Source organism: Hemitrygon akajei, chromosome 25 (assembly GCF_048418815.1).
Source record: "Hemitrygon akajei chromosome 25, sHemAka1.3, whole genome shotgun sequence".
Classification (NCBI taxonomy): domain Eukaryota; kingdom Metazoa; phylum Chordata; class Chondrichthyes; order Myliobatiformes; family Dasyatidae; genus Hemitrygon; species Hemitrygon akajei.
Genome location: NC_133148.1, coordinates 42,257,130 through 42,282,003, shown reverse-complemented (window position 1 = coordinate 42,282,003; position 24,874 = coordinate 42,257,130). Strand labels below are relative to the sequence as shown.

Below are 24,874 nucleotides of genomic sequence, written 5' to 3'. Positions count from 1 at the left end.
GCAATGCAATAACTCGAGTTGAGTCCGATGTTCTCCTAAGGATTTGTCTATTGGTGGGTCCACAAGTGGCTGTAGAAGCTGATCTTACTCCTGCACCAGGAGTAAGAGGTGGCTATGGATAGTAGTTGGGTTGGGTCTTTTAATTGTTCATTATATTTATTAAATATGTACAGTATTGTGCAAAAGTCTCAGGCACATATATATATTCCAGGGTGCCTAAGAGCTTTGCACGGTGCTGTAGTAATTTTAAGCTTTGCACTGTACCCCTGTTGCAAAAAAAAACAAATTTCATAACATTTCAACAAAATAGAGAGAGTACAGAGAAGATTTACTAGAATGTTACCTGGGTTTCAGCACCTAAGTTACAGGGAAAGGTTGAACAAGTTAGGTCTTTAGTCTTTGGAGTGTAGAAGGTTGAGGGGGGACTTGATAGAGGTATTTAAAATTATGAGGGGGATAGATCGAGTTGACATGGATAGGCTTTTTCCATTGAGAGTAGGGGAGATTCAAACAAGAGGACATGATTTGAGAGTTAGGGGGGCAAAAGTTTAAGGGTAACACGAGGGGGAATTTCTTTACTCAGAGAGAGGTAGCTGTGTGGAATGAGCTTCCAGTAGAAGTGGTAGAGGCAGGTTCGGTATTGTCATTTAAAGTAAAATTGGATAGGTATATGGACAGGAAAGGAATGGAGGGTTATGGGCTGAGTACGGGCCAGTGGGACTAGGTGAGTGTAAGCGTTGGCACGGACTAGAAGGGCCGAGGTGGCCTGTTTCCGTGCTGTAATTGTTATATGGTTATATGCGAGTGGTGATAAGCCTGATTATAATCTGGGTCTCTGTTGTGGACTGAGAGTGGGAAGGAGGCAGGGAGAGGGGAATCATGGTTGGGGAAAAGGGGAAGGGAGAGGGGAGGGAGCGGGAAGCACCAGAGAGATCAATAAACCAATTGTTTGGAATCAAAAGACCTTGCCTGGTGTCTCAGGGCTGGGTGTGTCTACACCCCCACCATTCTCCCTCCAACCTCTGGAACTTCTCTGCCAGCTGTCCCACACCCATCCATTCCCAACATCCTTTGCTCCCACCGGATTTACAAACTCGCTCTCCACTGCACATTGACAAATACAGAACTGTACAAAAATACAGACACTCTAGCTGTGTGTGCAAAAATACAGACACCCTATATATGTGTGTGTGTGTGTGTGTGTGTGTGTGTGTGTGTGTGTGTGTGTGTGTGTGTGTGTGTGTGTGTGTGTGTGTGTGTGTGTGTGTGTGTGTGTGTGTGTGTGTGTGCGCGCGCGCCTAAGACTTTTTCACAGTTCTGTATTATATTTAAGTGCCAATCATAATCAAGATTTCAGGTGCTATTGACAAATAAAACTACGTGTCAAAGGCCAATAATACTTGAGAATTAGTAAAATAACTGTCCAATAGTAAGCGTTGCCCAGGACTTCTCCATTTGCATCTTTCTCTTGTCTTGGTATGCTTGGTGACCTTGGGTCCCAGGCTGTACAAGAGACAGGCATTTAAGGGCCAAGTTCAGACTGGGTGACTGCACTATTATATATGCACTATCAATGAGAGGCGTTGATCGTGTGGATAGTCAGAGGCTTTTTCCCAGGGCTGAAATGGTTGCCACAGTAGGACACAAGCTTAAGGTGCTGGGCAGTAGGTACAGAGGAGATGTCAGGGGTAAGTTTTTTACTCAGAGAGTGGTGAGTGCCTGGAATGGCTGCCGGCGATGGTGGTGGAGGCGGATACGATAGGGTCTTTTGAGAGACTTTTGGATAGGCACATGGAGCTTAGTAAAATAGAGGGCTATGGGTAAGCCTAGTAATTTCTAAGGTAGGGACATATTCGGCACAACTTTGTAGGCCGAAGGGCCTGTTTTGTGCTGTAGGTTTTCTATGTTTCTATTTCTGCTCTCCGTCTCTATCAGCTTATCATCTTAACTGTTGCCTTAGTAAACTTCCACATGTAGAAAGCCTGTATACAAAGTATCTGCATTCTGCTCTGTTAGCACACCATTTTAACTCTTGCTCTGCCACAGCACCTACCAACCCTGGTCAGGAGTAATCTGTATATTACATATGGACACCTTCCATGTGTGGTAAGGATATTAGCTGAAAACAGGTGTAATAATACACAGATAACCATCAGAATATATATATATATATTGTACAGCTATACGGCTGCTATCTTGTACAGACCGGAAACACTCAGCGGCGCAGGCAAGCTTACAGGATAAAAAATGAAAATAAAATGGCTGAAATCACCCGGCAGGTCAGGTGACGTCCGTGGAAAGAGTAATAGTGTCAGCATTTAAGGTCAAAGGTCCTTCACCAAAATTGGCAAAGGGTATTCAATGTAAAGCATCATTTTTGATTCCTTTTCTACAGTCATTGCCTGACCCATTGAATGTATCCACCATTTTCTGTTTGTATTTCAGAATTTACAGTTTTTTATGTCTCGAAAGAGAAATTGAATGTGTTTTATACTACAACATTTTTTCATAAGAGTGCTGAAATTGATGCTTAATGTGTAATTTTAATACATAAATTTCTCAATGTTACCACTAGGAAAAATTTGGAAATCTTTCCATGAATATTTTTTGTTATAAGTTACATCACTGTATAATTAAATTATCTCAGAATAGAGGGAAGTCCCTTTTGAACAGAGATGAGGAGGAATTTCTTTAGCCAGAGGATGGCGAATCTGTGGAATTCACTGCTAAAGGTGGCTGTGCAGGCCAAGCCATTGGGTGTATTTAAGACGGAGGTTGGTAGGCTCGTGATTAGTCAGAACATGAAGGCTTACAGGAGATTGTGTAAGAGAGAAATGGATCAGCCATGATGAAGGGGAGGAGCAGAGTCAATGGGCCAAATGGCCTAATTCTGCTCCTTTGTCTCATCAATAGCTTTATATCTAATATCTTCTGGTATATTTACTTTTCGGTGATACTGTATGATGTAAGTGTACCTGACGTTTCCGTGGTATTTAAAATTTGCGTTCCACATAGGAAGGATACAAGACATCTAGCAGCTATACAGAGTCATTGAGACATAGAACACCACAGCACAGAAACGGTCCCTTCTGCCCATCTAGTTTGTGCTGAACCATTAATCTGCCTAGTCCCATTGCCCTGCACCTGAATCATAGCCCTCCATGATCTTATCCAAACTTCCCTCATGCCATCTGTACAGGGTTCATGATCACATTACGGCTTTGCCTCACTCTATAGACTCTGTGTCCAACTCCTAAGCAAATACAGATGCAAAAAATCCACTTAAGATTTCCCCCATCTCTTCTGGCTCCAGCGTAGATTACACTCTGATCCTCCAGAGGACCAATTCTGTTCCTCACTATCATTTTGCTCCTTCTCCTAGATGAGATGATAAGCCCCATCTGCCCAAAGTGACTGGTTTTAAGGTACCAGTAACCCACCTCTGCCCATTCTCCGGTCGGTAGAAACAGTTCCGCCAGACGTAGTTGCTAAGCCACATGTGAAGGTCAAGAGCTGGACTTGGTTACCAGAGGCTGTTTGAGGCACACACCCATTGGAGCATTTAGTAGGTAGTGGGAGCTTGTCCCCATTACCACCTCAAACAGTAAGGTTGCATTTATGGATTGATGGACTGTTCAGAAATCTGATGACAGAGGGGAAAAGGTTGTTCCTAAAACATTGAGTATGTGTCTTCAGCCTCCTGTACCTCCTCCCTGATGGTCACAATGAGAAGGTGATAAAATCCTTCACAACAAGCTTCACTAGCAGTGAGTAAGAACACAATTAGATAGGAACAAAGAGCAGGAAAAGATCATAAACCCCAGTCAGAAGATATTGTCCTTTCTTTTTTCCTTCCCAAGTACTAAAGCCTTTCTTCCATGTTTGAGGAAATAAAAGCTGCTTGAATGAACAGATTCTCTCTCCTGAATCTGAATGTCATAGAATTCAGTGCATAAGCATGTTCTTGCATTTTGCACATGTATGGTTTTATAATTCATGAAGGCAATGCGAGCATTATTGGAACGCCAGCTCTTAATGCCCATCATTGAGAAGATGATAATGAGAGCTGTCTTCTTGAATGGTTTGCATGTCTAGTTACATTAGGCGGTGAAGTGCTTGGTACCCAAAAATATGTAAATCAGCCTTACTCCTGACATTATAATGGAAGGAATGTGATTAATGTAGCAGCTGAAGTTGATGTAGTCATGGCCCTGCCCTGAGGAACTATTACAGCAATGCCTTCGGCTGATAAGATTCTTAAGGTATAGTGGCTGTTGTCAGAGCCAATTTTTAATTACATGGGACAATGGGAGAGCTAGCCAAAGACCAGCATCACTTTCCATATTTGCTACCTGACCTACTGAGTTCCTTCAGCACTTCATGTGTGTTACTCTGGATTTCCAGCATCTGCAGAATCCCTTGTGTTTATTCATTTTCATAGATGCTACCTGACCTGCTGAGTTCCCTCAGCATTTTGTGTGTGTAAGTCTGGATTTCCAGCATCTGCAGAATCCCTTGTGTTTGATGACAGGGTTGGAGTTTGGCTTGAACCTATAAAGATGCCATTGGGCTACTCTGCACTGACTTGGCAGCTGGTCACAAACCACTTTTTAATCACTCTTACGAGAAAGGAACTGTTTTGCAGGAAGCAGATTCAGACAAAACTTTTCTTATAATATGCAATTTTTTATGCTTGTAACAATGTTCCCTTACAGTAATTTTGGCTCTATTCAACTGTAGAGCAAAATTCAATGCCAGGTCCTATTTCAAAAGCCCAAGTTTATTTTACCCACTCCTACTTTGTATCTTTGGACCAAAATCCTTGAAATTGATAACCTTGAGGAACATTTTACCAGATTATTGACAATTAAGTGCCACAGCTTCAACAAGTGCAATGAAAATATTAAATATTTTAAAAAAAATTGTTGCTGTGTTTTTTTATTTAAAATTTTCAATTCTTTTGTCTTCTGTAACAGAACCTTACTGACAAATTGTTCCATTATTGGCCAAGTCTAACCAACTTTAAGCCTTTCAAGTTTTGGTAAGTAGCATGGAATTAGACAATCTGATTCTAAGGTGGTGATTTCCCAGTCGTATTCTTTAAGGCTTTTTTGAAAGGATATTGGGTCTTACTTTTACCATTTGTCAAGAAGACAGTCATGGGACTAATGAACGTCCATTTAGAACAGAGCTGAGAAGGAATTTCTTTAGCCAGCAAGTGGTAAATCTATGGAATCCATTACTACAGATGGCTTTGGAGGTCAAGTCAGTGCGTAGATTTAAAGTGGAGGTCGATAGGTTCTTGATTAGTCAGGGCATCGAAGGTTACAGGGAGAAGGCAGGAGAATGGAGTTGAGAGGGATGATAAATCAGTCTAGATGGGCTGAATAGCCTAATTCTACTCCAGTGCCTTTTAGTCTTAAGGAATTAGGATCTTGAATCGAATATTGGGAAAATAGAAGCCTTTGATCTTCTTAACACATCATAGCGGGACTGATTACAGAGTAACTCTGACACTGTAGACCTCATGAGTGTCAACTGTTGTGTGATATAATAATCAGCAGGAAAAGGTAAAACATTGTAAATGATAAATAAAACGTCATAGTTCTGATTGATAATTTATCAAATATGCATTTCTGTTATAGGATGAGTGCCAACAGATTTTTGGGAAAATAAAAATCATAGTTTCAGAATTAATCACCCTGTCGTGTGTGAGCTGTTTCTCCTGCCTTTGTTTGTTCGTTATGTGTCGTGTCGTATGATGTCTGCAATCCTGGTCTTTCCAAATAATTTAGCTTCTGCAAGTTTTTCTATAGAAGTGGTTTGCCATTGCTGCCTTCTGGGCAGTGTCTTTACTTGATGGGTGACCCTAGCCATGATCAATACTCTTCAGAGATTGTCAGCCTGGTGTCAGTGGTCACATAACCAGGACTTGTGATGTGCACCGGCTGCTCATACGATCATCCACCACCTGCTCCCATGGGTTCACGTGACCCTGATTGGTGAGCTAAGTAGATGCTACACCTTGCCCAAGGGTGACCCACAGGCTAGCAGAGGGATGGAGAAACGTATCTCCACCCCACCACCCATCCCTTGTATTACCATACCTAAATATTAACTAAGGTAGATTCAGGCAAACTCAAATCTCCCTAGACCAACTAGTTGTCAAAATACTATATGTCAGATATGATGCTGAAGGAGTTATGGGGTTAAAGATAATATTTGCTCTATATAGCTAAACTTAGTCTTACAATGAGTTTTGTGCTGAACTTTTGTTCCTTGTCTTTGAGGTTCTTATAAAGTCATAAAGAAATACAGCACAGAACCAGGCCCTTCAGGCCATCTAGTATTTAGCGAACCATTTAAGCTGCCTACTCCCATCGACCTGCATCAGGACTATTGCCCTCTATATGCCTACCATCCGTGTATCTATCCAAGCTTCATTTAAATGTCGAAATCAACCTCGCATGCACCACTTGTTCCACAATCTCATGCCCTCTGAGTGAAGAAGTTTCCCCTCATGTTCCCCTTAAATATTTCACCTCTCATCCTTAATCCATGACCTCTGGTTGTAGTCCCAGCCAATGTCAGTGGAACACACCTGCTTGCATTAACCCTATCTATACCCCTCATAATTTTGTATACCTCTATTAAATCTCCTCTGTCTTCTATGTTCTAAGTAATAAAGTCCAAACCTATTCAATCTTTTCTTATAATTTGCTGCTCTAGACCTGGCAACATCCTTGTAAATTTCCTCTGTACTCTTTCAACCTTGTTTCTATCTTTCCTGTGGGTAGGTGAACAAAACTACACACAATACTCCAAATTAGGCCTCACCAACATCTTATACAACCTTAACACAATGACCCAGCTCCTGTACTCAGTACTTTGATTTAGGAAGGCCAACGTGCCAAAGGCTTTCTTTATGACCCTATCTACCTGTGATGCCACTTTCAACATATTATTCCCAGATCCCTTTGTCTACCACACTCCTCAATGCCCTACCATTTGCTGTGTAAAACCTACCCTGGTTGGTCCTATTGAAGTGCAAAACCTCATATTTTTCCATATTAATTTCCCATCTGCTATTTTTCTGCCCATTTTTCCAGCTGATGCAGATCCCTATGCATCATGTTTGCCTTCCTCACTGTCCACTACAGCCCCCAATCTTGGTGTCATCCGCAAATTTGCTGATCCAGTTAACCACAGTATCATCCAGATCATTGATACAGGTGACAAACAACTGCAGCACACCACAAATCTGATCTGATTATTGTTGTTTCCAATAAATTAATGTTCACCTTTCAGCTGAAAATTCTTGAACACAGCTGTATATATTGCAACTAAATAATATTGAAAAGCAGACTGATGAATGCAAATAGGGTCCTTGGAATGCATATAGGGTTAAGGTACTCCCAGGTCTTCCATGATGTGGTCATGCGAACACACATGTTTTCATGTTAATTGAGCAGGATCCTTTTGCACATTCTAGGCTCGGCTAAACAAAGGCACATTCCACTCACATCATTAGCTTTATTTGGGATCTGTAGTGGTTTAAGGTAACCAGCTTCAACCGTTGGCTAGGTGTTAGTCATCTTGCGATAAGTTCCATTCCACCTTCCTGAAGTTGTTCCACAGTTTGGTACTCTATCGTCCCACTGGGGTGGCGGGGTGGAGGTTCAATGGTTCAATTTAATACCTGAGAATGTGCATGGTGTACAACCTGAAATTCTTACTCTTCGCAGACGTCCACGAAACAGGGAGAGAGAAAACCCGAACAATGAATGACAGAAAAATGTTAGAACCCCCAAAGCACCCCTCCCATGCACAAGCAGCAGCAAAAGTTCCTTCCCTCCGCTAGCCTGCAGGTCACCCTTGGGCAAGGTGTATCACCTGCTTAGCCCCCGATCAGGGTCACGTGAAGTCATGGGAGCAGGTGGTGGATGGTCATATGAGCAGCCGGTGCAGATCACAAGTCCTAGTTATGGGACCACTGACACCAGGCAGACAATCTCTGAAGAGTATTGATAATGGCTGGGGTCACCCATCTTGTAAAGACCCTGCCCAGAAGAAGGCAATGGCAAACCACTTCTGTAGAAAAATTTGCCAAGAACAATCATAGTCATGGAAAGACTGTGATTACCCACGTCATACGACATGTCACATGATGACATGATTTCACAAATCCTCCCAAACCAATTCCAGCCTTTGCTTCCATATCTCTACACATCTTCTATTCCTCCCACTTATCAACTACCACACCAGAAATCTCTGGCCTATTGATCATCTCCTAGGTCCTTTGACTAGAATCTCACTATTGAAGGGCCTGAAAGAAATCTGGGGCATGCCACCCTCTGCAGAGTACCCAGTGGGTACCCAGTGAGTTCCCAGTAGGAATGACATCCCAGCCCATTGTATGTCCACACAAGTTGTTTCTCAACAACTTCTCCTATGATCAGATTCCTTGTTTGCAAGACTGAGGAGAAAAATCCTAGTAAGCTCAAGACTATGTTAGATTTTGCGTTGCCCCTAATTTTGGATAAGGCAATCACAAAGTTCGAAAACTACATAATTTATTTTGTACTTGGACATATTTTCCTGTAATCTGCTTCTAAAGTAAAGCTGGACCATACTGGTTTTGCTCATCGCACAGAAACTGAGTCTTACACAGAGCATAAATAAAACAGCAGATATAGAGAAGTTAACTATCTGAGCTTCCAGACAGACATGTCAGGCTTTTAGAAAATTCTAGCTTTAGGACAGCCAAAAATTGGAGAATAGGTCTGTTATGGGAACTGCCTTATGCTATGTGATTAAGCCATTTCTTTGATGTAAGTAGAAAATGGTATTCCCAGTATATTCTGTTTTTTTAAATTTATATTTAGAGATACAGAATGCTAACGAGTCTCTCTGGCCCAACAAGCCCACGCTGCCCAATCACACCCATGTGACCAATGAACCTCCTAACATGTACGTCTCTTAGGAGCCACCAAGAACATCTGGAGGAAACGCACACAGTCACAGGGAGAATGTACAAACTCATTATAGTCAGTGGCGGGAATTGGACCTGGGTGGCTGGTGCCATGATAGTGTTATGCTACCCACTTCACTACCATGACACCTTCCCCCACCCCCCCACCCCCTCATTTCAGAAGGATAAACATTCCTTTTGTTTCAGAAGGAGCTTCTTTATCTGAACGAGTAAGCCACCCTGGGGAATAGCTGAGGTAAATGCTTTGAAAATATTTGATTAGTAACTAGATATGAACAAAAGACTGAAGTGTAAGGAGAGCTTTGCTGTTAGATTTGACCAGGGAGACTGGGCCCAGTTAGAGCAAAAACACCTGATTAGTTTGAATGAACTGTCCCTGCGCTGCAAAGTCTGTGCAATTGATTGCCTTCAATGGTGTATCAGATCAATATTTTGTGTAACTTATCTCATGTTAGATGGGTACCTGATACTGCAGGATGGTGTAGAGATTTTGCTCCCTGCTGAAATTACTTGTCTGTACCAATCCAAGGTTAAACACAAAATTAAATCTGCAATACAATTTGGAAAAAAAAACCCAAGCAGTAATGGAACCCTGTCATTTCACCAGTAAATTGTAAAGAAGATTTACTTCCCAAGAATGGGCTCTTCCAGCACTTTGAGCCACGCTGCCCAGCAACCCTCGATTTAACCCTAACCTAATCAGAGGACAATTTACAAGGACCGATTAACCTACTAAACGGTATGTCTTTTGGGCTGTGGGAGTAAACTGAGCACCCAGAAAAAACCCGCGCATTCCACGGGGAGGACGTAAAACATCCTGATCTGATACAGACGTAGTGGATTTGATCCTTTTCTCAATATTGGATGTGCTGATTTTTTTGGGGTTTCTTTTCACAGTAGTTCTTGTTATAGTACATTGACTTTTCTCACATTTTACAGGGCAAACGAATGGAGCAAGCATGGTACTTGTGCAGCATGTGCTGATAGCATGTCCACGCCACACAAATACTTCAGCCTTGCACTCCAGCTCCGGATGAAGTTTGTCATCAATAAGTGAGTTATTTTCTCATTTTAACAAGGAGAAGCACACAATACAGACCATCTCCTGGTCATGAATGGGTTCCTTTTGTGCACAAGCTTAACTTGTCCAGGTCAGAAAATACAAAAAAAAATCACAATATGGTAACCATACTGCCAAAGTAACATAATGAATGATGTTGATCAGGGCCAAGTAACATCGACTCTATTCCTTTCTGTAGAAAGCCTCAAAAAGGTGGTGTCCATCATTAAGGACCCCTTCACCCTAGGTGCCTTCGTCTCATTGCTACCATCAAGAAGGAGGTACAGAAGCCTGAAGACACACACTCAGCGATTCAGGAACAGCTTCTTCCCCTCTGCTATCGGATTTCTGAATGGACATTGAACCCACGAACACTACCTCACTACTTTTATTGCACTACTGACTGAGTTTAACTTCATATATATCTATATGGTTGAGTAGAGTTGTCGTCCAGACTTGGCAATTTACTTGCAAATGGTTCCTCGCCATTCATGGAGACCTGATTGAAAATTATGTGAAGGCCAAGCGCTCAGAGGACACACCACCACCGACAGTGCACTGAGGCTGTCTCTTGGCATGGTGATGAAACACTCGCAAGTAAATTGCCAAGTCTGGAGAACAACTCATTACAACCATCAACCACCCCAGCTACACATTTTCTGAACTTCAGGATGTATGCCAATGATATTAAACCTGATTCTGATTCTGAAATGCTGACTGATCTGCTGAGTCCCTGTAGCGTTTTGTGTGTATTAGTCCGGATTTCCAGCATCTGCAGAATCTCTTGTGCTGAACGTTTATGGATTGTCTTCTTGTGCCTAACTAGAATGGTACAAGATAAGGATATTCCATGCTCAGTGGCTGGTTTTGATGGGCTTGAAGTATCAGTGGATGTTAAATTGCTTAACACTCTACCGTTGCACAAGGATTACCAAAAACAATCGCTTGTCAATTACCAAAGCAACTTCAAAGTTCAAAGTAAATTTATTATCAAAGTGCATATGTGTCACCATATACAACCCTGAGATTTATTTTCTTGTGGGCATACTCAGCAAATCTATAGAATGACAACCATAACAGAATCAATCAAAGACTGCCCAACTAGGGCGTTCAACCAGAGTGCAGAAGAGAGCAAACTGTGCAAATAAATACAAAGAGAGGAAATAATAATAATAATAATAATAATAACTAAATAAGCATCTAGCACATTATTCTGCATAACGTCCACATTCTCCAATGGGATCCCACCACCAAGTCCATCTTTCCCTCTCCTCCCCCCCCCCCACCCCTGCTTTCCACAGGGATCACTCCCTACTCTACTCCCTTGTCCACTCATCCCTCCCCCCTGATCTCCCTCCTGGCACTTATCCTTGCAAATGGAACAAGTGCTACACCTCCTCCCTCACTACCATTCAGGGCCCCAAACGGTCCTTCCAGGTGAGGAGACACTCCACCTGTGAGTCCATTGAGGTCATCTACTATGTTCAGTGCTCCCTCTGTGGCCTCCTGTATATCAGTGAGACCCAACATAGATTAGAAGACCGCATTGCTGAGTGCTTGCACTCTGTCCACCAGAAAAAGTGTGATTTCCTGGTGGCCGCTCATTTTCATTTTACTTCCCATTCCCATTCTGACATGTCCATCCATGGCCTTCAATGAAGCCACGCTCAGGTAGCCTCCAACCTGATGGCACGAACATTGATTTCTCAAACTCCTTGTAATTGCCCGCCCCTTCATCTTCTTCACCACTTTCCTCTCTCACCTTATCTCCTTACCTACCCATCACCTCCTTCTGGTCCTCCACCCCCTTCCCTCTCTTCCATGGCCTTCTGTCCTCTCCTATCAAACTCCCCCTCCTCTTGCCCTGTATTTCTTTCTGGAACTTTCCAGCTCTACTTCATTCCCCCAACCCACCCCTTTCACCTATCTCCTTGTGCTTCTTCCTCCCCTCCCCCCACCCCACCTTCTTACTCCGACCTCTCGTCTTGATGAAGCCCTAATGAAGGTCTCGGCCCAAAACGTCAACTGTTTACTCGTTTTCATAGATGCTGCCTGGCCTGCTGAGTTCCTCCAGCATTTTGAGCATGTGGCTTTTTTTTCTCTCTAAAACTGGTTCTCATTTGAACTCAATAATACTTAATGGGAATGTTCTTATGCACAGCTGTCAATAAATCAGGCAATTGTAATGCAGGGAGGACCTGCAGCTGGTTTGAAAAAGCAGATTTCATGCACATGCAAAATATTTGGATATATTGGAACCAAAGCACTTAATGCTATTTACTGCCTTTCCACTCTTTAGCACAGGGGCTCCCAATCTGGGGTCCACGGACCCCTCAGTTAATGGTAGGGATCCATGGCATTAAAAAAGGGTTTGGAAGCCCTGACTTAGCAGAAAAGCTGATGTTGTTTCATCCCACAAGCCCTGAGGCAAGATACAATATAGTGGAAATAATTTGATTAGCGTTGAGTTGTGTGTGGTGCTAGTATTTCACTAGCATCAAAATCTAAACTTTCCCGAGTCAAGTACCCTATCCATGTGAAGAAGCTGCATCTCACTTCAGACTGAAATATCCGACCACTCAGTCTGAGACCACAGCACCTGGCTGAATGCAAACCAAATATCACCTCTACATCCATATTAGGGTCCATTAGAATTTAGTATGTTTCAACAGGAAACCTCTCATTCTTCTCAAAACAAGATGGTATAGAGCTACTCTGCTTAACCTTCCTTGCTAGGAAAGTATCAGAACAAACTGCTCAGCCTTTCCGCTGTATATCAGTCCCTTTATCCTAAAAACTGCTTGGTAAGTGAACCACTAATATAAATGTATCATGACCTAGTTCTGCTAGGCCATTTGGCCCATCGAGTCTGTTCCACCATTTCATCATGGCTGATCCACTTCTCTCTCAGTCCCATCTCCTGCCTTTCTTAATGCCCTGACTAATCAAGAATCTATCAGGCTCTGCCTTAAATCTACCCAATGACTTGGCCTCCATAGCCACTTGTGGCAATGAGCTCCACAGATTCACCAAACTTGGCTAAAGTTTTAAAGGGACATCCCACTATTCTGAGGTTGCACCCTCTGGCCATTGCAATATCCTCTCCACATCCACTCTGTTGAGGCTTTTCAATATTCAATAGGTTTCAATGAGAACCACCCCCATCATTCTTCTGAATTCCGGTGAGTACAGTCCCAGAACCATCAATCGGTCTTCATATGGTAACCCTTTCATTACCAGAATCATTTTCATGAATCTTCTTTGAACCCTCTCCAGTTTCACCACATCCTTTCTGAGATAAGGGACTCAAAACTGCTCACAATACTCCAAGTGAGGCCTCACCAGTGCTTTATAAACTTTCAACATTACACACTTGCTTTTATATTCAAGTCCTCTTGAAATGAATTCAAACATCACATTTGCCTTCCTCGCCACCGGATCCTGATAGTTTTGTGATCCAGAGGTTCTTTGAAAGTCAAGAATGAGGCATAAAGCTTATTGCCAGCAGTTTTATTAAGTGGTACATGAATGAAGGACAAAGTAGTTACAGTCATCTCACACTCAAACCAGAGATAACGAAATTCCAGAGATAACAACTATCCTGTAAAATAGCCAAATTCAAGTGGTGTGACACCTGCTACAGAAAACTGAGAAGTTTCTAGAAAGATACAGAAACTGTACAGTAATTACTGCAAAATTCATTGAACTATAGTATTATACATATAATCCATGGCCACTTTATTAGGTACAGGAGTGAATGCTATAGCCATCCACTTCAAGTTTTGACATGTTACATGTTCAGAGATGCTTTTCTGCATGCCACAACTGTAATATGTGATTATTTCTGTTAATGTCACCATCCTGTCAGCTTGAACCAGTCTGGCCGTTCTCCTCTAACCTCTCTCATTAACGAGGTCTTTTCACCCACAGAACTTACACTCATGGATTTTCTTTTGAATTTCTCATCATTCTCCATGAAATCCCAGGAGACCAGCAGTTTCTGAGATACTCAAACCACCCCATCTGGCACCAACAATCATTCCATGGTCAAAGTCACTTAGATCACATTTCTTCCCCATTCTGATGTTTGGTCTAAACAACAACTGAACCTCTTGACCATGTCTGCATGCTTTTATGCATTGAGTTGCTGCCACGTGATTGGCTGAGTAGATATTTGCATTAACGAGCAGGTGTGCTTAGTAACGTGGCCATTGAGTGTAAGTAGGTGATTGAACAGGCTTTATCATTTCCTGTGAGATACTCCTGTACCTAGCATCAGTTTATGTACATACATGCAATCAGTCTGTATATATAACCTGATTTTATGTATTTATATTTATTGTGTTCTTTGTGCTTATTGTGTTTTTAATGCTGCATGGAATTCAGAGTAACAATCATTTTTACTCATGTACTGAAGAATAGCAATAAGTAATTTTGAATCTTGAAGCACAGGAAAGTTAAACTACAGGAAAAATAACAATACAATACCTCAATCCATTCGTCACGGAACTTCACATCCATGATATCCACTGGTTTCCCCTTTCTCCACCCTGTTTGCTACATCCTCAAAGAACCTGAGCAAACCCTATCAAAAAACACTATTTCCCTTATATAATATCATGGAAAATGACAACCGAAGCATTTCTCTATCTTCACAGGAACCTCGTTCAAAACTTTAGAGTTGAGTCCAATGTCACTGATGTCTCTCGTTAAATGTGTTATTTTGTGGCAGCAGTACACTGCAATATATAATGATAAAAACTATATATATATAGACATACACACAGACAGAGATGTATACACACACAAATGCTTATTGTAATTTATATATATTTCTTTTAATTAAGAAAGCAGCAAATAAAAGGGAAAATCATGAGGTAGAGTTCATGGGTTCATTGTTCATTCAGGAGTCGGAAGATGGAGGGGAAGATGCTGTTCCAGAAACATTGAGTGTGTCTCTTCAGGCTCCTGTACCTCCTCCCTGATGATGGCAATGAAAAGAGGGCATCATTATGGGTGATCATCATTATGTGCCATGTCGTACGATGTGGGCGATCACGGTCTTTCCATGACTATGATTGTTCTTGGCAAATTTTTCTACAGAAGTGGTTTACCATTCTCTTCTTCTGGGCAGTGTCTTTACAAGACGGGTGACCCCAGCCGTTATCAATACTCTTCAGAGATTGTCTGCCTGGCATCAGTGGTCACATCACCAGGACTTGTGATCTGCACCGGCTGCTCATACGACCGTCCACCAATAAGCAGGTGCTACACCTTGCCCCAGGGTGACCTGCAGGCTAGCGGAGGGAAGGAGCATCTTACACCTCCTTTGGTAGAGATGTATCTACACCCTGCCACTCGTTCCGGGAGCTGGATGAATTTGCAACTTTCTCCAGCTTTTTCTGCTCCTGTGCAGTGGCCCCTTCATAGCAAATAGTGATGCAACCAGTTAGAATGTTTTGCAAGGTACATCTGTAGAAATGTGCGAGTGTGTTGAAAGTGTGTGGAGGTTTTCCTTGGGGTGCATGCTTTCAGGTGCTGTGGATTTATGGTTTTCAGTCCTCATCAGTTCTCCTGTTCCTAACAAAGGCAGCAGAGATTGAATTATGAGACAAAATTCTCTCTCTGTTTTTGTTACATTCTGAACATAAACCCAGTGATCATGTTCTCAATGCCATTGATTGGAAATAATCTCCACAATTCTAGTTTTATGCAACAGCCATGCAGCCTGGTTCATCTGTGACTAGACTGCAGCAGCATTATGCAGGCAAATCACTCTTTACTGACACATGATATTTTGATATAGGCTATGAAAATGCATCAGATATCAACTAATAAGCAAAACAGAATTCTGAGAACTCTCATTTGTCACCCACAATGATGTGACTAATTATAAAAACCACTAGATCCATTTTGATTATATTTGGAGTTCACTGCACTGTTAATCTCTGCCCAGTGAAATCACTCTAATAACAAACTTAGAATTGACACCTCCGATCACAATTTATATCTGATCATACGCCAATGTCCAAACTTAGAATGGACATCTCCAATCACAATTTATATCTGATCATATGCCAATGTCCAAACTTAAATTCGGCACCTCTGACCACAATTTATATCTGATCATATGCCAGTGTCCAAATGACCACAGTGTCCGTTTCTGTGGAACTAACATAAATTACAGTTAAAGCTTCTAGAAACCATGACCTTCTGAAACAAGTCTCAGGACCACATCATTTTGGTTCACTACTGTGGCCTGCAAATAACGGGCTACTGGGTTGGCTGTAGTGATAACTGGTTTCATGGCTGTTTCGTGGACTTACGTTGCTTGCTTTGGCTGTTTGCATAGTTTGGGATTGTTTTCTGCTCATTGCGTGTTTGACATCTTCCTTTGTTTTAATGTGTTCTATTGAGTTTCTTTGTCTTCTGGCTGCCTGTAAGGAGACTAATCTCTAGGCCGTATATGGCTCATATACTTTAATAATAAATGGTCTTTGAACTTTGAACCTAAAGTGAATGTACAATCAACATCAGAAGATCTGACTGGTGGCTTCAGACGTGTCCACACTGCACCAAAATACGTTGATCCCAGATCAGCCTCTACAGCCACCTGTAGACCCACCAGTAGACAACCCCTTAGGAGAACATCAGACTCAACTTGAGTGATCGTACTACTACTATTACTAAGAAGTAGCCAAAAGCTGCCTGAACACCACTGAAGTTCAGAGGGCGCGGATACAACTAGAAGAAGAACACTGGTTTCCCTAGATGCTGCCTGACCTGCTGAGTTCCTCCGGCATTTTTTGTGGGTTGCCTTTACACAACTAGTGACATTTTCTCCAGCATTCACCTGTTGAGATTCTCATTCAAGCAACACCACTAGAAGCATTCTGGAAGCAGCAGATGCCCTTCCTTAAAGTATGATTTCATCACTTTGATTTCACCAAGGAATCTCAAGCACTGGTGTTTGCAGATCTGCTGACTTCCCATAAACTGATCACCTTCTTGCACCTGAAAAATATCCTCCAATTTTTCAACAGGAAGAGTTTCCACTCCCTCAGTATAGAGCTGGGTTAACGATCAGTAGAAAAAGTTCTGGCCAGACTATGGCAGGATTAATCCTCACTAACCCACAGGAAGACTGCATTGTTGTCACCTTCAGTACTATCTAGAAAATCATTATAACTATATAACCATAATTACAGCACAGAAACAGGCCATCTCGGCCTTTCTAGTCTGTGCTGAACGCTTACTCTCACCTAGTCCCACTGGCCCGCACTCAGCCCATAACCCTCCATTCCTTTCCTGTCCATATACCTATCCAATTTTACTTTAAATGACAATACCGAACCTGCCTCTACCACTTCTACTGGAAGCTCATTCCACACAGCTACCACTCTCTGAGTAAAGAAATTCCCCCTCATGTTACCCTTAAACTTTTGCCCCCGAACTCTCAACTCATGTCCTCTTGTTTGAATCTCCCCTACTCTCAATGGAAAAAGCCTATCCACGTCAACTCTGTTTATCCCCCTCATAATTTTAAATACCTCTATCAAGTCTCAACCTTCTACGCTCCAAAGAATAAAGACCTAACTTGTTCAACCTTTCCCTGTGACTTAGGTGCTGAAACCCAGATAACATTCTAGTAAATCTTCTCTGTACTTTCTCTATCATTGATGTGCCTGAATCCTTAAATGTCCATAATGTATTTCCCAGAGTTTGTATTGAAGAGGTGAAGTGGACTGTAGATGAACTTGGGGGGTGGGGGGGGGGGAGGTGTGTGTGTGTGTGTGTGTGTGTGTGTGTGTGTGTGTGTGTGTGTGTGTGTGTGTGTGTGTGTGTGTGTGTGTGTGTGTGTGTGTGTGTGTGTGTGTGAGAGAGAGAGAGAGAGAAAGGGAGAGTGAAGAGGACAGAGAGGGGGATGAGAGAAAGAGTGAGAAGGGAGAGAGAGGGGTTGAGAGAGAGAAAGTGAGGAGAGAGAGGGGTGAGAGTGAGGGAAAGAGAGAGAGAGAAAGTGAGACAGGGAGAGAGAGTGAGAGAGAGAGAAAGTTTCCTTCCACTTCTCAGAAATACACAGTTTGATAATTAATTGGCAAATGGCCTTGAAGATACGATGAGTGGTGGAATCTGAGGGGAACATGGAGAGAATTTTAATGAGATCAGGGTAAGCTCCATCATGATGGTCAGTACAGATTCAGTCGACATGATGCTCTGCTTCTGTGCTGTATGTGCGTCTGCGTGTGAGTGTGTTTGTGTGTATATGTATGTTGTGCATGCATGCACATACAAACGGGGAGAGACATAACAGAAAGAGTGAGAGAGATCAGTGCTTTGAATGACATACCAATCACTTTGACATGTCTTGTAAGGTATGAAATGTATCGTGGTTTCACTTCATCATGCAGGCAGTCTCATTCCTGTTTGAGACCACTCAAACTACTCGCTGCCAAGCTTTTCTTACACTGACACTGGCAGTCTTCTGGCTCCCTGTCACCATAAAATGCCCATTTTTGCGTTTAGTTAATTTTAAAGTACATCAATGTCCTTTTCTGAATATTGTGGATCTCCCTCCCCTCTCTGCTGGAGCTGAACACTTCTGAATGGCAGATGCGGAGCATTTTGCAGGTGCCAGGTTTCCAGGGAAATGGGATGAAGTTAGTCTGCTCCACCAAAACTCAACAGCTGTGTTCGGTTGAGTGTGATGTGCTGGGAACTCCACATGTGCCACTTCTTTCTGGATAGAAACCACTTTTGTTTTGTTTCTAACCTCTTCTTGGCCAATTTCATAAGTTTTTGACTCATTTTGCCGTTTGTATTAAATGCTTTTGGTAGTGAGGGGGAGGAAAGTCAAAGAAGGTGTGAGGTGCTCCTTCCCTCTGCTACCCTTCAGGTTTTCCCTGGGTCAGGTGCTTACCCCCCCCGCCCCCCCGCCGCATCCTGGATCAGGGTCACATGAAGTCATGGGAGCAGGTGGTGGATGGTTGTACGAGCAGCCGGTGCAGATCACAAGTCCTGGTTATGTGACCACTGACGCCAGGCAGACAATCTCTGAAGAGTATTGATAATGGCTGGGGTCACCCATCTCGTAAAGACACTGCCCAGAAGAAGGCAATGGTAAACCAATTCTGTAGAAAAATTTGCCGAGAACAATCATGGTCATTGGAAAGCCTATGATTGCCCACATCATACAACATGGTAAATAGCGAACAAACAAACTATATGCTACACTGCTTTAGGGCACAAAGAAAGCAGAATCCAATTTGTAGGTTTTATTTTAATTTAATCTGGATTAATTGTGAATTTCTCTTTGTATTCCAGGGCCTTCGCTGCTGCTGGTATCACCCCCTCATGTGATAAAGGCTACACGGTAAGATCTAGTCATAGAGTCATAGAGAAGTACAGCATAGAAACAGGCCCTTCAGGCCATCTAATAAGCTGCCTGTTCCCAACGAACCGCACAGGAACTCCATACCCCTACCATCCATGTACCTATCCAAACTTCGCTTAAATGTTGAAATCAAGCTCACATGCTCCTTTTGCACTGGCAGCTCGTTCCACACTCTTACCACCCTCTGAGTGAAGAATTTTCCCCTTTTCCCCTTAAACTATGCACCTTTCACCCTTGACCCATGACCTCTGGTTGTAGTCCCACCCAACTCAGTGGAAAAATCCCACCTGCATTTACCCTGTCTATACCCCTCATAATTCAGTATAACTCTATCAAATCTCCTCTCAACCTTCTATGTTTGAAGGAATATCATCTTAAACTACTCAATCTTCTCTTATAACTCAGGACCTCCAAACCCAACAACATCCTTGTAAACTTTTTCTGTACTCTTTCAACCTTGTTCACATCTTTCCTGTAGGTAGGTGACCAAAACTGCACACAGTACTGTACTCCAAATTAGACCTCTCCAGTGTCTTATACAACTTCATCATAACATCACATCTCCTGTACTCAAAACCTTGATCTATGAAGACCAATGTGCCAAAAGCTTTCTTTACGACCCAATGTACCTGTGACACCACTTTCAATAAATTATGGACCTGTAATCCCAGATCCCTTTGTGCTCCCACGCTCCTCAGTGCCCTACCATTCACAGTGTAAGACCTACCCTGGTTGGTCCTAAGGAAGTGCAAAACCTCACTCTTGTCTGCATTAAGTCCCATCTGCCATATTTCAGCTTGTTTTTCCAGCTGATGCAGATCCCTCTGCAAGCCATGACAGTGCTCCTCAGTTAACCACATTATCATCCAGATCATTGATATAGATGACAAACAACCAAGGACCCAGCAACAGTCCCTGTGGCACACCTCTAGTCACAGGCCTCCTGTCAGAGAGGCAACCGTCTACTGCCACTACTCCACAGCTTTTTGTCTCCTGTCCACACTGAAGGGTTTCAGGGGAAATGTGGACTGTACTTTTTTCCATAGGTGCTGCCTGGCCTGCTGAGTTCCTCCAGCATTTTGTGTGTGTTGCTCAGATTTCCAGCATCTGCAGATACTCTCTTGTTTGTCATCTACCACCACTCTCTGGCTTCTCCCACAAGGACAATGTCCAATCCAATTTACTACCTCATCCTGAATGCTAAGCTACTGAACCTTCTTGACCAGCCTCCCATGCGGGACCTTGTCAAATGCCTTACTAAAATCCATGTAGACAACATCCACTGCCTTGCCTTCATCCACTTTCCTGGTAACTTCCCCGTAAAACTCTATAAGATTGGCTAGACATGACTAACGAGATTGGTTAGCCACAGCTATCCCAAATAAAATGTAAAGATTTCATTGCCTTTAATCTCTTCTTCACCAAGTCCCAATTACATCGCTGTTTGGACATACTGCAGATCAGGGTTTTCCAACCTGGGGCCCACAGACCGCTCGGTTAATGGGGGGGTGTCATGGCATAACAAAGGTTGAGAACCCCTGCTGTGGATGCACCATCAGAGAAAGGTGAACATTTCAGCAGCTCTGAGACGGCTCTCTTGCGAACAGAACTGTAACACTAGTACAGGGCCAACAACCTGGGTTCACTTCTGCCAGCGTTTGTAAGGAGTTTGTACATTCTCCCTGTGGGATTCTTCCGTGTGTTTCTGTTTTCTCCCACTTTCCAAAGACGTACAGGATAGTAAGGCTTGCTAAATTTGATCATGCTAATTTGGCACCAGATGCTTGGCAGCGTTTGTGGGCTGTCCCCAGTACAATCAAGAATCAGAATCAGGTTTAATATCACCGTCATATAGAACATAGAGAACCATAGAACATTACAGCACAGAAACAGGCCCTTTGGCCCTTCTTGGCTGTGCCAAACCATTTTTATGCCTAGTCCCACTGACCTGCACCTGGACCATATCCCTCCATATACCTCTCATCCATGTACCTGTCCAAGTTTTTCTTAAATGTTAAAAATGAGCCCGTATTCACCACTTCATCTAGCAGCTCATTCCACACTCCCACTACTCTCTGTGTGAAGAAGCCCCCCCCCCCCCACCATGTTCCCTTTAAATTTTTCCCCCTTCACCCTTAACCCATGTCCTCCGGTTTTTTTCTCCCCTAGCCTCAGTGGAAAAAGCCTGCTTGCATTCACTCTATCTATACCCATCATAATTTTATATACCTTTATCAAATCTCCTCTCATTCTTCTATGCTCCAGGGAATAAAGTCCTAACCTATTCAATCTTTCTCTGTAACTCTTCTTTCATATGCCATGAAATTTGTTGTTATGTGGCAGCAGTACATTGCAATACATAACAATAAAACTGTGAATTACAGTAAGGAGCACTTTTTTAAAAAGTTAAATAAGCAGTGCTAAAAGAGGGGAGAAAAAAGTAGTGGATTCAATGTCCATTCAGAAATCTGATGGCAGAGGGGAAAAAGCTGTTCCTGAATCATTGACTGTGTATCTTCAGACCCCTGTAACTTCCTGACGGTAGCAATGAGAAGAGGGTTAATAGAACACAGAACATAGAATGTTGTGCCGACCCTCAAACCCTGCCTCCCATATAACCCCCCACCTTAAATTCCTCCATATACCTGTCTAGTAGTCTCTTAAACTTCACTAGTGTATCTGCCTCCACCACTGACTCAGGCAGTGCATTCCACACACCAACCACTCTCTGAGTGAAAAACCTTCCTCTAATATCCCCCTTGAACTTCCCTCCCCTTACCTTAAAGCCATGTCCTCTTGTACTGAGCAGTGGTGCCCTGGGGAAGAGGCGCTGGCTGTCCACTCTGTCTATTCCTCTTAATATCTTGTACACCTCTATCATGTCTTAATATATATCATATATTAAGACTGTCATCAAGACTGTGTTAGTCATTCATGCAAAGTGCACATTTCACAATATTTTCCTCCATATCCACCCATTTCCCTTCACATACACACCTCTATCTAGGGCAGCACAGTTGCGTAACGGTTAGCTCAACGCTTTACAGCACCAGCAACCCGGGTTCAATTCCCGCCACTGCCTGTAAGGAGTTTGTATGATCTCCCTGTGACCACGTTGGTTTCCTCTGGGTGCTCCAGTTTCCTCCCACAGTCCAAAGATGAACCGTTTGGTAGTTTAATTAGTTACTATAAATAACCTGTCATTAGGTTTGGATTAAATTGGGGGCTTGCTGGGCGGCACGGTTCGAAAGGCCGGAAGGGCCTATTCTGCGCTGTATCTCAATAAATAAAAACATAAATAAAAACCTCCACATTGTCTTTCCACTCTCGAAACTCATTCCACTCTCTGCATAAAAACTTGCCTTTCATGCTGCCTTTAAACTTCATCCCTTTAACCTTAAAGGCATGACCACCGACCGGCATGTGATTGGCACAGAGCTAAGAGGCGGAACACAGGCAGCATCCAGCTACTCAGCAATATGGCTCCCACTGGCGCCAGTTAATCCACTGAGACTACGGGCTGAAGTTTGCAGACTGAGACATGGGCACTTCCTGATGGGATTTCATTCCGCTCTCTGTCTCTGTATTAACAAGAAAGGGATTAGCTTTATTTGTCACGTGTACATCAAAATATCAAAACATATCGGGAAATGTGTTGTTTACGTCAAATAAAGTCCCTGAGGCTTGTACTGGGGGCAGCCTGCAAGTTTTGCCATACTTCTGGCACCAACATAGCATGTCACAACTTAACCATTTATCCTTGGAATACGGGGGTAAACCAGAGCACCCGGAGGAAACGAGAGTATCTGGAGGAAACCCATGCAGCTACATGGAGAACGTAGAGATGGCAGCGGGAATTGAACCCCCAACCAGTGATTCTACCACCCATTATGCTGCTAGGACTTAGGGCAGCAATGAAGGTCCTTCATATCTGGTGCTGCTCAGGGCTTCCTTCATCATGTCAGTTGCTCGGTTTTCACTACCGTCAGTCATGCAAGTCTTGAGTGGGGACTCGGGTACACCATCACACTCAGATGTAGAAGGATTCTCCATTGATGTGTCTATAACTGTTTTGTTTGACCAGACAGAGTTGTTAGCCTTGAGCTAAACCTGGCGGACCAGTGGACCACTCTTGGTCTTACCTCTTCCCTTTGACCTGTTTGACATGGGTGACCCTACCAAGAGGCAAAGTATAAAGCCCTGACTCCAGCCAGCATAGCTCCCTGGGTCATCGAGGCGCGCAAGCCTCCAAGCCTCGACAAGGTTGTGCTCCTCTCAGTGATTGCTGACACTGTAAAGCGATTGTGCAATGAGCTAAGTTACCATGCTGTCCTTTTATTTACTAAAGCTTCTTTGAAATGCCCTCAGGCACCTTGCCTCATCAGGACAAAACAAAAAACTTTATAGCTTTTCATTCCAGTTTCATGACATCTCGCAGTGTGTCTCAATCAATGAGGTTTTCACTGCTGCAGTGCAGGAGGCGAGGCATGGTGGACAATCTGTACTCAGCGCACATCTGAAGCAGCAAAGTGATCGTGACCAAGGATGAATATTGGCCAGAACACCAATACCATTCCTGCTGTTTTCAAAATAACGCCAAGGAATATCTTAGATCCACCTGTGAGAGAACTTTAGGCCTGGGATTACTGCCTCATTACATGAGGGCACTCTCACTCTGCTGCCCTCCCCCCGACCCGGTGCATTGCGTACAAAACTAGTTAGGGAGTAAAACACCTTCTCACGAATCACCTTAGCCAAGAGCTTTCCTCAGGGTTTTTCATGAGAAAACTTTGGGAAAAGAGATTGCTCTTTCAAGGGCAAATAAAGAGTGGATGGAGATTAATGTCTTTCTACCGTGTGTGCTTCAAGTCAGAATTCAAATTAACCTGTGCAGGAAATGATGTAAAAAGGCAGTTTATGAACAGGAAGTGATGTTTGCCTCTGGAGGCAGAATGCTCACCACTTTGTACAAGAACATAAGCCTTAACTTAAAGCTAATTTACGGTTCACTCTCCACTCATATTCCTCATTCTTCAGCCCTTTATCTTTTTCACCTTCACCTATCACCTCACTTCATGCCCCCTACCCCCACCCCCAATCCATCCTGACTTCACCTATCACGTTCTCACTTAATCCACCACCCCTACCTCAGCCCACCTTCACCTGATTTCAATTCACCTGAAGGTTAAAGTCTGTCCTGGGCCTTATAGGCTCATCAGGCCAATGCTTATGCCATTTTCCGTGACGTGAAGCGACTGATAATTTCCCCCACCCCCCCCCCCCAGGATCAGACGCCGCCAGTCTATCGCGAGGTTAGACTTTTCAGCTGGGTGGACTGGAGCAATGTGTGGTTAAGTGCTCAAGGCACAACAAGCAGCCTCGGCTGGGGCTCGAACTCACGACCTTCAGATCACTAGTCCAACACCTTAAC

The 24,874-nt window shown here is 43.2% G+C and overlaps 1 protein-coding gene across 1 annotated transcript in view; it reads left to right on the top strand.

Annotated features, from left to right (window-relative positions):
* rnaset2l (ribonuclease T2, like) overlaps positions 1-24,874 on the top strand; it is a 67,823-nt gene that overhangs the window by 32,773 nt on the left and 10,176 nt on the right. The window contains exons 6-8 of the mRNA XM_073028844.1: positions 4,977-5,041; positions 9,932-10,045; positions 19,374-19,422. Coding sequence (XP_072884945.1) covers positions 4,977-5,041; positions 9,932-10,045; positions 19,374-19,422 — 228 coding nt within the window. The remainder of the gene's footprint in view (positions 1-4,976; positions 5,042-9,931; positions 10,046-19,373; positions 19,423-24,874) is intronic.